The sequence below is a fragment of the Lynx rufus genome, unplaced genomic scaffold (assembly GCF_022079265.1).
Source record: "Lynx rufus isolate CCGP_SWC_20201006 ecotype Redwood Valley unplaced genomic scaffold, mLynRuf1.p SCAF_1, whole genome shotgun sequence".
Classification (NCBI taxonomy): Eukaryota; Metazoa; Chordata; class Mammalia; order Carnivora; family Felidae; genus Lynx; species Lynx rufus.
Window position 1 is genome coordinate 111,625,732 of NW_025814823.1, and position 12,732 is coordinate 111,638,463.

At 39.2% G+C, this 12,732-nt stretch overlaps 1 protein-coding gene across 1 annotated transcript in view; it reads left to right on the plus strand.

The window, feature by feature from the left end:
• The first annotated feature begins 329 nt into the window (after window positions 1–329).
• Window positions 330–12,732, plus strand: part of CATSPER3 (cation channel sperm associated 3) — a 31,048-nt gene continuing 18,645 nt past the window's right edge. The window contains exons 1-2 of the mRNA XM_047076089.1: window positions 330–443; window positions 2,273–2,470. Of these exons, the coding sequence (XP_046932045.1) occupies window positions 330–443; window positions 2,273–2,470 (312 nt within the window). The remainder of the gene's footprint in view (window positions 444–2,272; window positions 2,471–12,732) is intronic.

A 12,732-nucleotide genomic window follows, 5' to 3' on the forward strand; every position in this document is an offset into this window, starting at 1 on the left:
TACTCCAGGGAACTGCAGACTACCACTATACTGGAATGCCCAAGAGTGACCTCATAAAGCAAGGGTTCCTTTTGTAGGCCCTGCTCTGTGGCCTCTCGGGATCTAGATGCCAAGGAGATCTCTAAGCATAGATTTTCTGTTGGATGATTAAAGCAAAGAATAAAAATGGAAAATTTTTTTGGGAAAATGCCTCAACAGTTTCATTACCAGAAGGACACAAGAGTCATTTCAAGCTCGCTGTTGGATAATGCCTCAAAGCCATTCTATTCGAGATTCGGGAGCTTTCAGTAAATATTCTTTATTTCTCTTGCTTGTTAAGAAATGCGCAAATGGCAGCTTGGGGGCAGGGTATCAATGTTCTCTTAGCCTCTTCCCGTACACGCTCCTCCGCTGCCCAAAACAAGGTGCATGCCCTTGAGAATCTGCCTTCTGTGGCTGGTAAGGTTGGTGGAGGCTTAGCCAAACCCTTTGCTTCTTTGGCCTTAATATTATGACTGGCTATTTAAGTCAACATTCAGTTGTGCTCTTATTTGACCCGTACACTGAATTTGACTCTCTGTTGCCCTTTTTTACTTTTTACCTTTTTGTCATTTTTACTTTGCTTTTATTAGCTACTGTGTTAGAAAATTTGAAGATTTTTTTGGGGGGATAATAGACCTGATCTCACATTAGACAGTGAAATCATACATCTTGTTTTTATAGATTATAATAGTGTATATATTCTGTATTTATTTACTGTTATGAGAGTGTATTCATTTGATACATATAATGGGAAAAAGTGATACATACTCTTTGAGAAAAATTGCAAAGCACAGATAAATATAAATAACCAAGAAAAAGAATTACTTGTAAGCTCACTTTCCATAGGCAGATACTAGTGACATTTTGGCATGTTTCCTACTCAGTTTTTTCTACCTATTTTTGTACATTTGAGATAATTCTGAGTATACAGAGTTGTGTATCTTGTTTTTGTCTTTTGCTATACAGTGGATCATCATTTTTTCAAATCATCAAAAATGCACAGATATATTTTAGTATCTATATAATACTCCATGAGATGGATATGCCATAGTGTACTTAACTAGTCTTTTTTGCTAGACTTTTTAAATTGTTTTCAAGTTCTCACTACTATAAATAATGCTGGGATGCATGTGTTTGGCCATAGTCACCTCATTCCAGATTGTATTCTCTTAGGGTAGGTAGGTTCCTTATATCAGAGGATACACTCAGTGCTAAGGCTTTTCAGAGGAGCTGGCCAATTTACATTCCTCCTGGCATTTTATGAGAATGCCTCATCACACTACACTATCATCAGCATTAAATGCTGTTACGTTTAAGTCTTTGCTAACTTTATAAGCGAAAATGGTGGTTTCTCTTAATTTGCATTCCCTTGGTTAGTAATGCTACTGAATGTTCATTACCATTTATATTTACTTCATAAATTGATTGTGTGTTTGCCTGTTTTTTCCTAGAGTGTCCAGTTTTTTTGTTTTTTGTTTTTTTTTTGTCATTAATTTGTGGGTACTTGTCTGGGTGATTATTGGATTACCAGTTTTTCCTACTAGACTGAGAGGATTGAGGTTTGCTCACCTTATATGCACAGTGTCTGCTATATTGCCTGGCATGTAGTACTCATTCGATAAGAATTTGTTGAATGAGTAAATGAAGATGATGCTTTGTTTTGCTTGAGAAGTAGTGGTAACTCCCCCCCCTCCCTCCCCCCCCCCCCCCCCACTGAGGTCTAAAGTGAAGATACTAAATAACTGAGCGGGGACAGAACAATTTAGGGATCATTATACATATTTCAGTGGTTATTCAGTTAGTGTTGTGTTGCAATTTTTAAATAATATTTACCTAAGTAATCTCGACACCCAACATGGGGCTCGAACTCATGACCCTGATCAAGAGTCAATGCTCTTCCAACTGAGCCAGCCAGGAGTCTCACGTTGTGTTGCAATGTGAAAGTGTATTTACATTAAAAAAATATTTTTTTTTTACATTTTATTTATTTTTGAGAGAGAGAGCGCACAAGTAGGGGAGAGGCAGAGAGAGAGGGAGACACAGAATCTGAAGCAGGCTCCAGGTTCTGAGCTGTCAGCACAGAGCCCGACATGGGGCTCAAACTCACAAACCATGAGATCATGACCTGAGCTGAAGTCGGACGCTTAACCGACTGAGCCACCCAGGTGCCCCAGTTTATTTAAATTTACATTCACAGAGAGGATAGAGCAGACCCTCATCCCTACAAAAATGTGTAATGTTTGGGATCTAGTTCTGTTGTAAGATAATCGTACCTCTGCTTCAACTTTTTGACAGAAGGAAAGATGCTCAATGTCAGGAATTTGTGAAGAGAGTCATAATGAGTCATCTCTTTAAGATAATTATGATTAGTATCGTCTCTGTGAATGCCTTTTTTGTGGTCTTGTGGACTGATTATAATACAAGATACAACTTATTCACACTTTGTGAGGTAAGCAGACAAAAATGGATCCATTTTCTTCTGTTTCACCTGTTTTATTTTTGAAAATGTTATGTTTAAGGCATTTTGTTCAAGATAATTTTCCATAGAAAAATTCTAAGGGCTTTAAAAATCTACGGTAAAATCGGGGAAGAAGGTGGCAACAGTAGCAGTGGTGGCAGTGTTTTTTAATCTCCCTGAGTTTCCTCTTGAAAGCAGAGCAATTTGAGAGCAGAGCTAAAAACCGATGGGAAGCATTGAAACCCAAACTAGTTAAAAAGATATCTTTACTAAGAGCCATAACTGCACAGTGTTAGCCTCTGAAGGAGACAAAGCAGAGGGCATTCAATAAATATCCACTGGAAGGTATGATGGGCTGATGTGAGAATAGCCCTTGATGGTGGGAAGGGCGTTGCTCATTCCAGTACTGGCTTAGTGCAAGAAGTTCTTGATAGTTTCCAGAGTGCCTAGAACAGTCTGGATCTTGTAAACTTTGAAGACTGACCATCCAGGGCTCCCTTCAGGGCCGGCACTCTCCCACCCCCTGCCCACCTAGGAGAAATATTGGGAGTGGAATAAAAATTGAGCAGGGTAGGGGCCCAGAGATGAAGGAGGAAAAGGTCCAGATAAAATTGGAGGAGGGAAACAGAACAAAGAAATCTTAAATGAGGCCACATCTTTAAAAAATTTTTAAGTTTATTTTTTATTTATTTTAAGAAAAAGTGTGAGTGGGGGAGGAGCAGAGAGAGAGGGAAATGGAGAATCCCAAGCAGGCTGTGCACTGTCAGCACAGAGTCCAATGTGGGGCTTGAACCCATGCAATTGTGAGATCATGACCTGAAGCCACCCCACCTTGAAACACAGCACAAAAGAGGGAGCTACATGTAGTTAGAACCACACCTTCTAAAAGTACAGGAAGGGGCAGCTGGGTGGCTCAGTTGGTTAAACATCTGACTTCAGATCAGGTCATGATCTTGTGGTTGGTGGGTTTGAGGCCCACATCAGGCTCTCTGCTGTCAGTGCAGAATCTGCTTTAGATCCTCTGTCTCCCTTTTTTTGCCCCTCCTCTGCCTCGCACATGTGCTTTCTCTCTCTCTCTCTCTCAAAAATAAACATTAAGAAAAAATAAAAGTTCAGGAAATAGTATAAAAGAGTATACTAGAAAGAGATTGAGGTAAAATCCCACAGAGAATTATTATGAAAGGAAAAAAGAATAAAGTGGAGAATAATACCCCTGTAGATAATGGAAGCCTACCACAAAGACATGTCCACAAAACAGAGAACTGTAGCATGTTATTTCAGAACTAGGTAAATGTTTAAGAAAATGATATGAGATAGGAAAGAACAGAGGCCAAGTGACAAAACTCAGGAAAGAATTAGAAATAGGGGCATCCGGGTGGCTCCGTCAGTTAAGTGTCTGACTTCAGCTCAGATATGATCTCATGGTTCGTGGGTTCTAGCCCTGCATCAGGCTCTGTGCTGACAGCTCAGAGCCTGGAGCCTGCTTTGGATTCTGTGTCTCCCTCTCTCTCTGCCCCTCCCCTGTTCACACTCTGTCTGTCTCTCAAAAGTAAACATTAAAAAAAAATTTTTTTTTCAACGTTTATTTATTTTTGGGACAGAGAGAGACAGAGCATGAACGGGGGAGGGGCAGAGAGAGAGGGAGACACAGAATCGGAAACAGGCTCCAGGCTCTGAGCTGTCAGCCCAGAGCCCGACGCGGGGCTCGAACTCACGGACCGCGAGATCGTGACCTGGCTGAAGTTGGACGCTTAACCGACTGCGCCACCCAGGCGCCCCTAAAAAAATTTTTTTTAAAAAGAATTAGAAATAAAAGTCATTTCAAAAATGAAGATGTGAGGTGCCTGGGTGGCTCACTTGGTTAAGTGTCAGACTCTCTCTTTTTTTTTTTTTTAATATATTTTTTTAATGTTTATTCTTGAGAGAAAAAGAGGAAGCACGAGTCAGGGAGGGGCAGCGAAAGAGGGAGACACAGAATCTGAAGCAGGCTCCAGGCTCTGCGCTGTCAGCACAAAGCCCAATGCGGGGCTCGAACCCATGAAACGCAAGCATCAGCCTCTTGATTTTGGCTCAGGTCATGATCTCACAGGTTTAAGATCAAGCCCTGCATCGGGCTCCATACTGAGCTTGGAGTCTGCTTGGGATTCTCTCTTCTCTCTTCTCTCTCTCCCTCCCTCCCTCCCTCCCTCCCTCCCTCCCTCCCTCCCCTGCTCTCTTGCTTGCTTGTGTGTTTTCTCTCTTTCAAAGGAAAAAAAGTTGAAGATGCAACTAAGAGCAATTAGGCACAATAGGTAATAGCTTAAGTGAAATATTAGATTAATGGAAGAGATTTTTAAACATCTATAAGAAATGAAGAGATAAAAAGGATTCAAGAGAAAATGATGAATATTGAAGATGTGGGAAGAAAAGATCCAACATAAATATAATAGGAGTCCCTGAATTTGAAACAAAAACAAAGGGACAGACCAAACACAAACCTGTAATTAAGAAAAGTTACCTGAAATAAAATAATTAAAATTATATATTGAAAGAGCACACTTTGAGAATATGGATTGAGAACAATAAACCCCAGGACTTTCTAGTAAAATTATTGGACTCTAAAGGAAAGAGGTAGAGGACATTGTGAGCATCTCAATTGGATAAGGAAAAGAAAATGTTTGACAGACTTTTTTCTGGTAATGCTTTCTGCTAAAGGAAATGGAGTAATATATTTAAGATACTTGAAGGAAGAAAATGTGAACCAAGAATTCTAGATGCAGTATAACTGACTTCCAAGTATCATACACATGGAGAAACTGTCACTGATCATTAAAACACTTGGATGATACTGTTCCCTTGAGCTCTTCCTTTGGAATCTGGTGAGAATAAGTTTCAGCCAACCAGGATGACTAGAGATGCATCAACATTAGGATGTGGATGAGCATTAAACATAATTGTAGAAATAATCATAATTGTGGGTTAACGAGAGATTCCAGCATATAATGAATCTGTCCTCTGGCAGGGAAGATACACTATGACTAAATGGGGGGGACTGGGGAGAGTTAATGCAAAAAAATTTAAAACCATTGTTAGAAGTCAGCTTAGTGGAGATACTAGTAGTCATGTCATTTTGAGACTGTTGTGTGTGTAATACAGGATAAAGCAGATGGGTAATTATTGGACAGTTTAGTTGTGTTGTCCTCTGTGTCATTTTTTTTAATGTTTTTTTTTTTGAGAGAGAGAAAGCATGAGTGGGGGTGGGGCAGAGAGAGAGAGAGACAGACAGACAGACAGACAGAGGATCTGAAGCAGGTTCTGTGCTGACAGCAGAGAACCTGAAACAGGGCTCAAACTCATGAACCATGAGATCATGATGTGAGCCCAAGTCGGACGCTTAACTGACTGAGCCATCCAGGCTCCCCTCCTTTGTGTTCTTGAGAACCAGTAATAATCATGGAAGAAAGGAGAAACATATAGACAAAACTAAGTAAAAACCATGTAGTTTCACATTTAAATTTGAAACATCAGTATAAATTACTAATGTATTTCGTCCTTACTCATGAAAGATCTAGAACATTGACCGCTAAACTGTTATGCATCCTTACTGCCCACAATTTGATTTTGAAAGACCATTTCTTACTAAAACAAACAAACAAACAAACAAACAAAACAGACAGATTAGAGATTCTTAGAGAAATGATTGACTGCAGGTCTAGGGCAAGAAATAGTTGGGTCAGGAGTATCTTGTCATGCACATAGCAAGGAAGCTATCAAAGATTACTGGGGTCATGTCAAAAGGACTCATGAAACAACTTGAAGAAGAGGCTCTTACTGGACAAAGATGGGACACTTTGAGCTTCAATAAGGATAATAATTAAAATGGATTGAAACTCATCAAACAATCTATAAGTTTGCAATGATACCAAAACACTAATGTCACTTTGGAGGGTAATAAGGAACTAATCCTTTATCTCAAAAACTGTTAAACTAAGAGAAAGAATCATACATTACTAACCTTATATAAATCATATTACTGAGTAATATTACATAGTAAGTGGAAACTCTCTTTACAGAAAAATCCCAGGGCACCTGGGTGGCTCAGTCGGTTAAGCGTCCGACTTCAGCTCAGGTTGTGATCTCATGTTTGTGGGTTTGAGCCCCACATCAGGCTCTGTGCTGACAGCTCAGAGCCTGGAGCCTGCTTCGGATTTTGTGTTTCCCTCTCTCTTTGCCCCTCCCCTGCTTGTGTTTTGTCTCTCTCTCTCTCTCAAAAATAAATAAACATTAAAATATTAAAATAAAAAATGTTTACAATAAAAAAGAAGTATCCCAGTTAATAAATGAAAAAACAAATGATAGAATTAGGATATCGCTATTTTCATCCCCCAGTGAAGTAATGGATCTAGGCCATGAGCATCAGTGGCTGCTACCGTCATAAAAGGAGAGACAGCCAGACATTATATGCCTGCTGTGAAAGAACAGAACATACAATCTTGCCAAAGAGATGAAACCTGAATCTGATCTAGCCTTTGGATTCAGCTGCCTGTTTCCGGGAAATAGAGGACAGAGGAGAATGCTGAGCTATGCCATGAGTGTGCAGTCAGCAAAATCCAGACTGGCAAATTCTACCAGTCAGACTGCCTGGGTTCATCAACAAATAAAGTGTAAGGAAAGAGAAAAAGGAATCGAAGACTTAAAAGACCTATCAAATTAAAAAAAAAAAATTACAATTAAACTTGAAGAATTAGTTCCAGGGATGTATACATGGGTTCCTATCTATAGAGAAATGAAGAAAGTGATTACTATGAAAATCAGGATTGTGGTGATGTAAACAAAGGACATGGTGAAATCCAGGAAAAGAGAGACTTTGGAAAATGAAGGCATTGACAAGTTCCCATGTATATGGAAGGGTTTAGAGAGCCATAAATGCCCAGGGCAGGACACATACTTAGAAAAGACTTGAGAAGATCCCAAGCTTTCACCTCTGGCTGATCTCTATGATCAGCACAAGTAGGAAATGAAGGCTAAGGTAGAGTTGAAAACTGGCTTGGCTAAGCATTGATGGGGTCTTCCAACACAAAGTTAGTCTGCAAAGGCTAGGAGAGTTTCTTTTTCTTTTCCCTCCCCCCTCTCTTTTCTTTCTTCTCTTTCCTTCCTTTCCTCTCTTTCTTTCTTTTCTCCCTCCCCCTCTCTCTCTTTCCTTCCTTCCTTTTTAAAAAAAATTTAATGTTTATTTATTTTTGAGAGAGAGAGAGAGAGAGAACAAATGAATATGAAAGGGGGAGGAGGAGAGAGCGAGGAAGACACAGAATCTGAAGCAGGCTCCAGGCTCCAAGCTGTCAGCACAGAGCCCAACATGGGTCTCAAACCCACGAACCATGGGATGATGACCTGAGCTAAAGTCGGACACTTAACTGACTGAACCACCAGTCACCTCGTTCCTTCCTTTCTTCCTTCTTTCCTTCCTCTCTCTCTTTCCTTCCCTCTCTGCCTTTCTCTTTCTTCCTTCCCTCCCCCCTCCCTCCTTCCTCTTCTTTTCTTTTTTCTTTCCTTTCCTTTCCTTTCCTTTCCTTTCCTTTCCTTTCCTTTCCTTCTCTTTTTCTCTTTCCTCACTCTATTTCTTCTGTTTGAGGCATTTAAGAAAATATCTCTTTAAACACTAGCTAAAGGAAGAGACTTCAAAGACCTACATGTGACAAAGAATACAGTGTTTTTTTAAGATTTTATTTTTAAGTAATCTCTTCACCCAACATGGGGCTTGAACACACAACCCTGAGATCAAGAGTTGCATGCCGTATCAATTGAGCCAGCCAGGCACCCCACAGAGAATACAGTTTTACAAAAACTTTTTAGAAAGGCCATTAAACAAATGACTGCTATCCACAGAAAGTAACAAATTCCGAGGAGAGGAAAGAATCTGATTTTTAGAGCTACTACACTGTAATATTTAAAATGTACAGTTTCAGGGATGAGTGGCTCACTTGGTTAAGCGTCCAACTTTGGCCAGGTCATAATCTCTTGGTTCGTGAGTTTGAGCCCCACGTGGGACTCTGTGCTGACAGCTGGGAGTCTGGAGCCTGCTTCAGATTCTGTGTCTCCCTCTCTCTCTGCCCCTCCCCCTCTCATGCTCTGCCTTTCTCTCTCCCTCTCAAAAATGAATAAACATTAAAAAAAATTTTTTAAAGTCTAGTTTCAAAAAAAATTAAGCATGCCAATAAACAAGCAGGTATGGCTTTATTTATTTACTTATTTTTAAATAATTTATTGTCGAGTTAATTAACATACAGTGTATACATTGTAGTCTTGGCTTTGGGAGTAGATTCCTGTGATTCATCATTTATATACAACATCTAGTGCTCATCCCAACAAGTGCCCTCCTCAGTGCCCATCACCCATTTTCCCTGCCCCACCCCCATCCCCATCCACCCTCAGTTTGTTTTCTGTATTTAAGAGTGTCTCATGGTTTGCCTCCCTGTCTGTAACTTATTTTTCTTTCCCTTCCCCTATGGTCTTCTGTTAAGTTTCTCAAATTCCACATATGAGTGAAAACATATGATATTTTTTCTGACTGATTTACTTCACTTGGTATAATACCCTCCAGTTGCATCCATGTTAAGCAGGTATGACTTTTACACAGGAGAAATGAATAGAAACTGTCCCTGAGAAAGCACAGACACTGGAATTACTAGACAAAAAGTTTAATAAGTTCACTGTGTAAAATATGCCCAGGGAGCTAAAAGAAACCATGGGAAAAGAGCTAAATGTAACCAGGGGAACAATGTTTCAAGAAAAAGGGAATATTAATAAAGAGATAGAAATTATAAGAAGGAACCAAACAAATTCTGGAGTTGAAAAGTACATTAATTGAAAAATTCACTGGAGGGTGCCAGAGCAGATTTGAACAGGCAGAAGAAAAATCACTGAATTTGAAGACAAATCTATTTAACTTAGTCTGAGGAGCAGAAAGAATAAAGAATGAAGATAAATGAACAGAGTCTAATAGACCTGTGGGACACAAACATATCAACATACATAAATTAAGAGTTCCAGAAGAAGAAAGAGAAAGAGAATATTTGAAAAAATAATAGCTAAAAACTTCCCACATTTGATAAAGGATATATACATCCAAGAATCTATAAACTCCAAGGACAAACACAGAGTTCCACACTGAGACACATAATTGAGTCTCAAAAGCCAAGCACAAAAAGAATCTTGAAAGCACCAAGAGAGAAGCAACTTTTCACGTACGAGGAATTCTCAATAATATTAGCACCTGATTTCTCCCCAGAAACTGTGGAGGACAGAAGGAAGTGCCAAGACAGATTTAAAGTACTGAGAGAAAAATACTGTTGACCCAGAATTCAATATGCAGCAAACCTGTCTTTCAAAAAATGAAGGAGAAATTAAGACATTTCTAGATACACAAAAGCTTGTGGAATTTCTTCTACAAGAAATGCTAAAGTTCGCCCTGGGGTGCCTGGGTGACTGAGTCAGTTGAGCATGTGATTTCAGCTAGGGTCATGATCTCATGGTTCATGAGTTTGAGCCCTACATTGGGCTCACTGTTGTCAGCGCGGAGCCTGCTTCAGATCTTCTGTCCCCTCTGCCCCTCTCCCACTCACACTCTTTCTCTCAAAAATAAACATTTAAAAAAAGGTATTAAAAAAGAAGTGCTAAAGATAGTTCTTTAGGTGGAAATGAAACTAGACAGTAACTTGAATCCACTGATAGAAGTAACTACATAGGTAAATATAAAGGCCAATATTATTGTATTTTTGGTTTGTAACTAAATATATGTATGTATGTGTGTGTGTATGCTTTGAAATACAAATGCATAAAACAGTTATAGTTAATGGGTGCACAATGTATAAAATTGTATTTTATGGGGTGCCTGGGTGGCTCAGTCATTTAAGCATCCAACTTCAGCTCATGGTCATGATCTCATGGCTCGTGAGTTTGAGCCCTGCATCGGGTTCTGTGATGACAGCCAGAGCCTGGAGCCTGCTTCCGATTCTGTGTCTCCCTCTCTCTCTGCCCCTCCCCCGTTCATGCTCTGTCTCTCTCTGTCCCAAAAATAAAAATAAAAACATTGAAAAAAAAATTAAAAAAAAAAAGAAAACAAATAGAATGGCCGACGTATTTCTTCTTTGTCAGTAATTACTTTAAATGCAGAGGAGTTGAGCTTTCCAATTAGGACAGAATGGGTTTTTGAAATCCAAATATATGCTATCTCCAAAAGATTAACTTGAGATTCAAAGATACAAATAGGTTGAAAGTAGGGGCATCTGAGTGGCTCAGTTGGTTAAGCACCTGACTTCTTGTGGCTCATGAGGTTGAGCCCCACATTGGACTCTGTGCTGACAGCTCAGAGCCTGGAGCCTGCTTCAGATTCTGTGTCTCCCTCTCTCTCTCTGCCCCCTCCCCTGCTCATGCTTTATCTCTCTGAAAAATAAATGTTAAAAAAAAAAAAAGACAACCCAAATAAGTTGAAAGTAGAAGAATGAAGAAAGATAATCCATGCAGGTATAAATGAAAAGAGATCTGAGTTGGCTGTACTGATATCAGATAAAATAGACATTAAGGCAAAACTGTTACAAGAAACAACATATTTGACAAAAGGGTCAATTCATCAAGAAAATACAATAATTTTGCTTAACTGCATACAGAGCATTCTCCAGGATAGACCATATGTTAGACCACAAAACAAGCTGCAATAAATTTAACAATACTGAAATTGTACAAAGTATCTTTTCTGACAACAATGCAATGAAACTGGAAATCAATAACAGCAAGAAAACTGGAAAAAATTCAAACACATGGAACACTCTTAAATGACCAGTAGGTCAAAGAAGAAATCACAAGGGAGATTAGAAAGTACTTTAAGGTGAATGAAAATGAACACACAACATAACACGTAAGATATATAATCAATAATATTGTAATAACTGTGTGGTGACATATAGTAACTACACTTACCATGGTGAACATTTCACAATGTATATACATGTCAAATCACAGTTGTACACCTGGAATTAATATTGTATGTCAATTATACTTCAATTTTAAAAAGCATGATAAAACTTACAGGATGCAGCAAAAGCCGTGCTCAGAGGGAAATACATTCCTGTAGATGCCTGCATTAGGAAAGAAAAAAGATCATGTATTAATAATCTAGCTTTAGACGTTAAGGAACTAGAAAAAGAGCAAACCAAACTTAAAGGTAGCAGAAGGAAGGGAATTAAAAAGATTAGAATGAGATAAAATCGAGAATAAAGAAAATCAACAAAACCAAAATTTCATTTTTTGAAAAGATCAACAAAATTGATGACTTTAGCTAGATTGACTAAGGAAAATAAGACTCTAATTACTAATAATAGAAATGAAAGTTGGGACATTACTACTGACCTCATAGAGATAAAAAGGGTTATAGGAGAATACTATAAACAATTGTACACCAACAAATTAGACAACCTAGATGAAACTAACAAATTCCTAGAAACATACGACAAAACTCAAAAGAAATAGGAAACTATTTTTTTAGTTTTATATATAGAGGTTGAATCACTAATCAAAATCTCCCAACAAAGAAATGCCCAGGGCCAGATGACTTCACTAGTTAGTTTTCTGCTGCATTTAAAGAAGAATGGAGGGGGCGCCTGGGTGGCGCAGTCGGTTAAGCGTCCGACTTCAGCCAGGTCACGATCTCGCGGTCCGTGAGTTCGAGCCCCGCGTCGGGCTCTGGGCTGATGGCTCAGAGCCTGGAGCCTGTTTCCGATTCTGTGTCTCCCTCTCTCTCTGCCCCTCCCCCGTTCATGCTCTGTCTCTCTCTGTCCCAAAAATAAATAAACGTTGAAAAAAAAAAATTTAAAGAAGAATGGGGGCATCTAGGTGGCTCAGTCGATTGAGTGTCCAACTCTTGATTTTGGCTTGGGTCATGATCTCAGAATCATGGGATTGAGGCCCATGTTAGGGAGCCTGCTTGGGATTCTCTCTTCCACTGCCCCTCTCCTGCTCTCTCTCTCTCTCTCTCTCTCTCTCTCTCTCTCTCTCAAAATAAATAAATAAATAAAAATAAAGGGAAATGAACACCAATCCTTCTCAAACTCTTCCAAAAATTAGAAGAGGATGGAACACTTTTGAATTCATTACATCAGGCCAGGATTACCTTGATACCAAAGTATCACAAGAAAAGAAGGCTACAGACAAATATTCCTTATGAATGCAGATACAAAAATCCTCATGGAGATACTAACAAACTGAATTGCGCATCATAC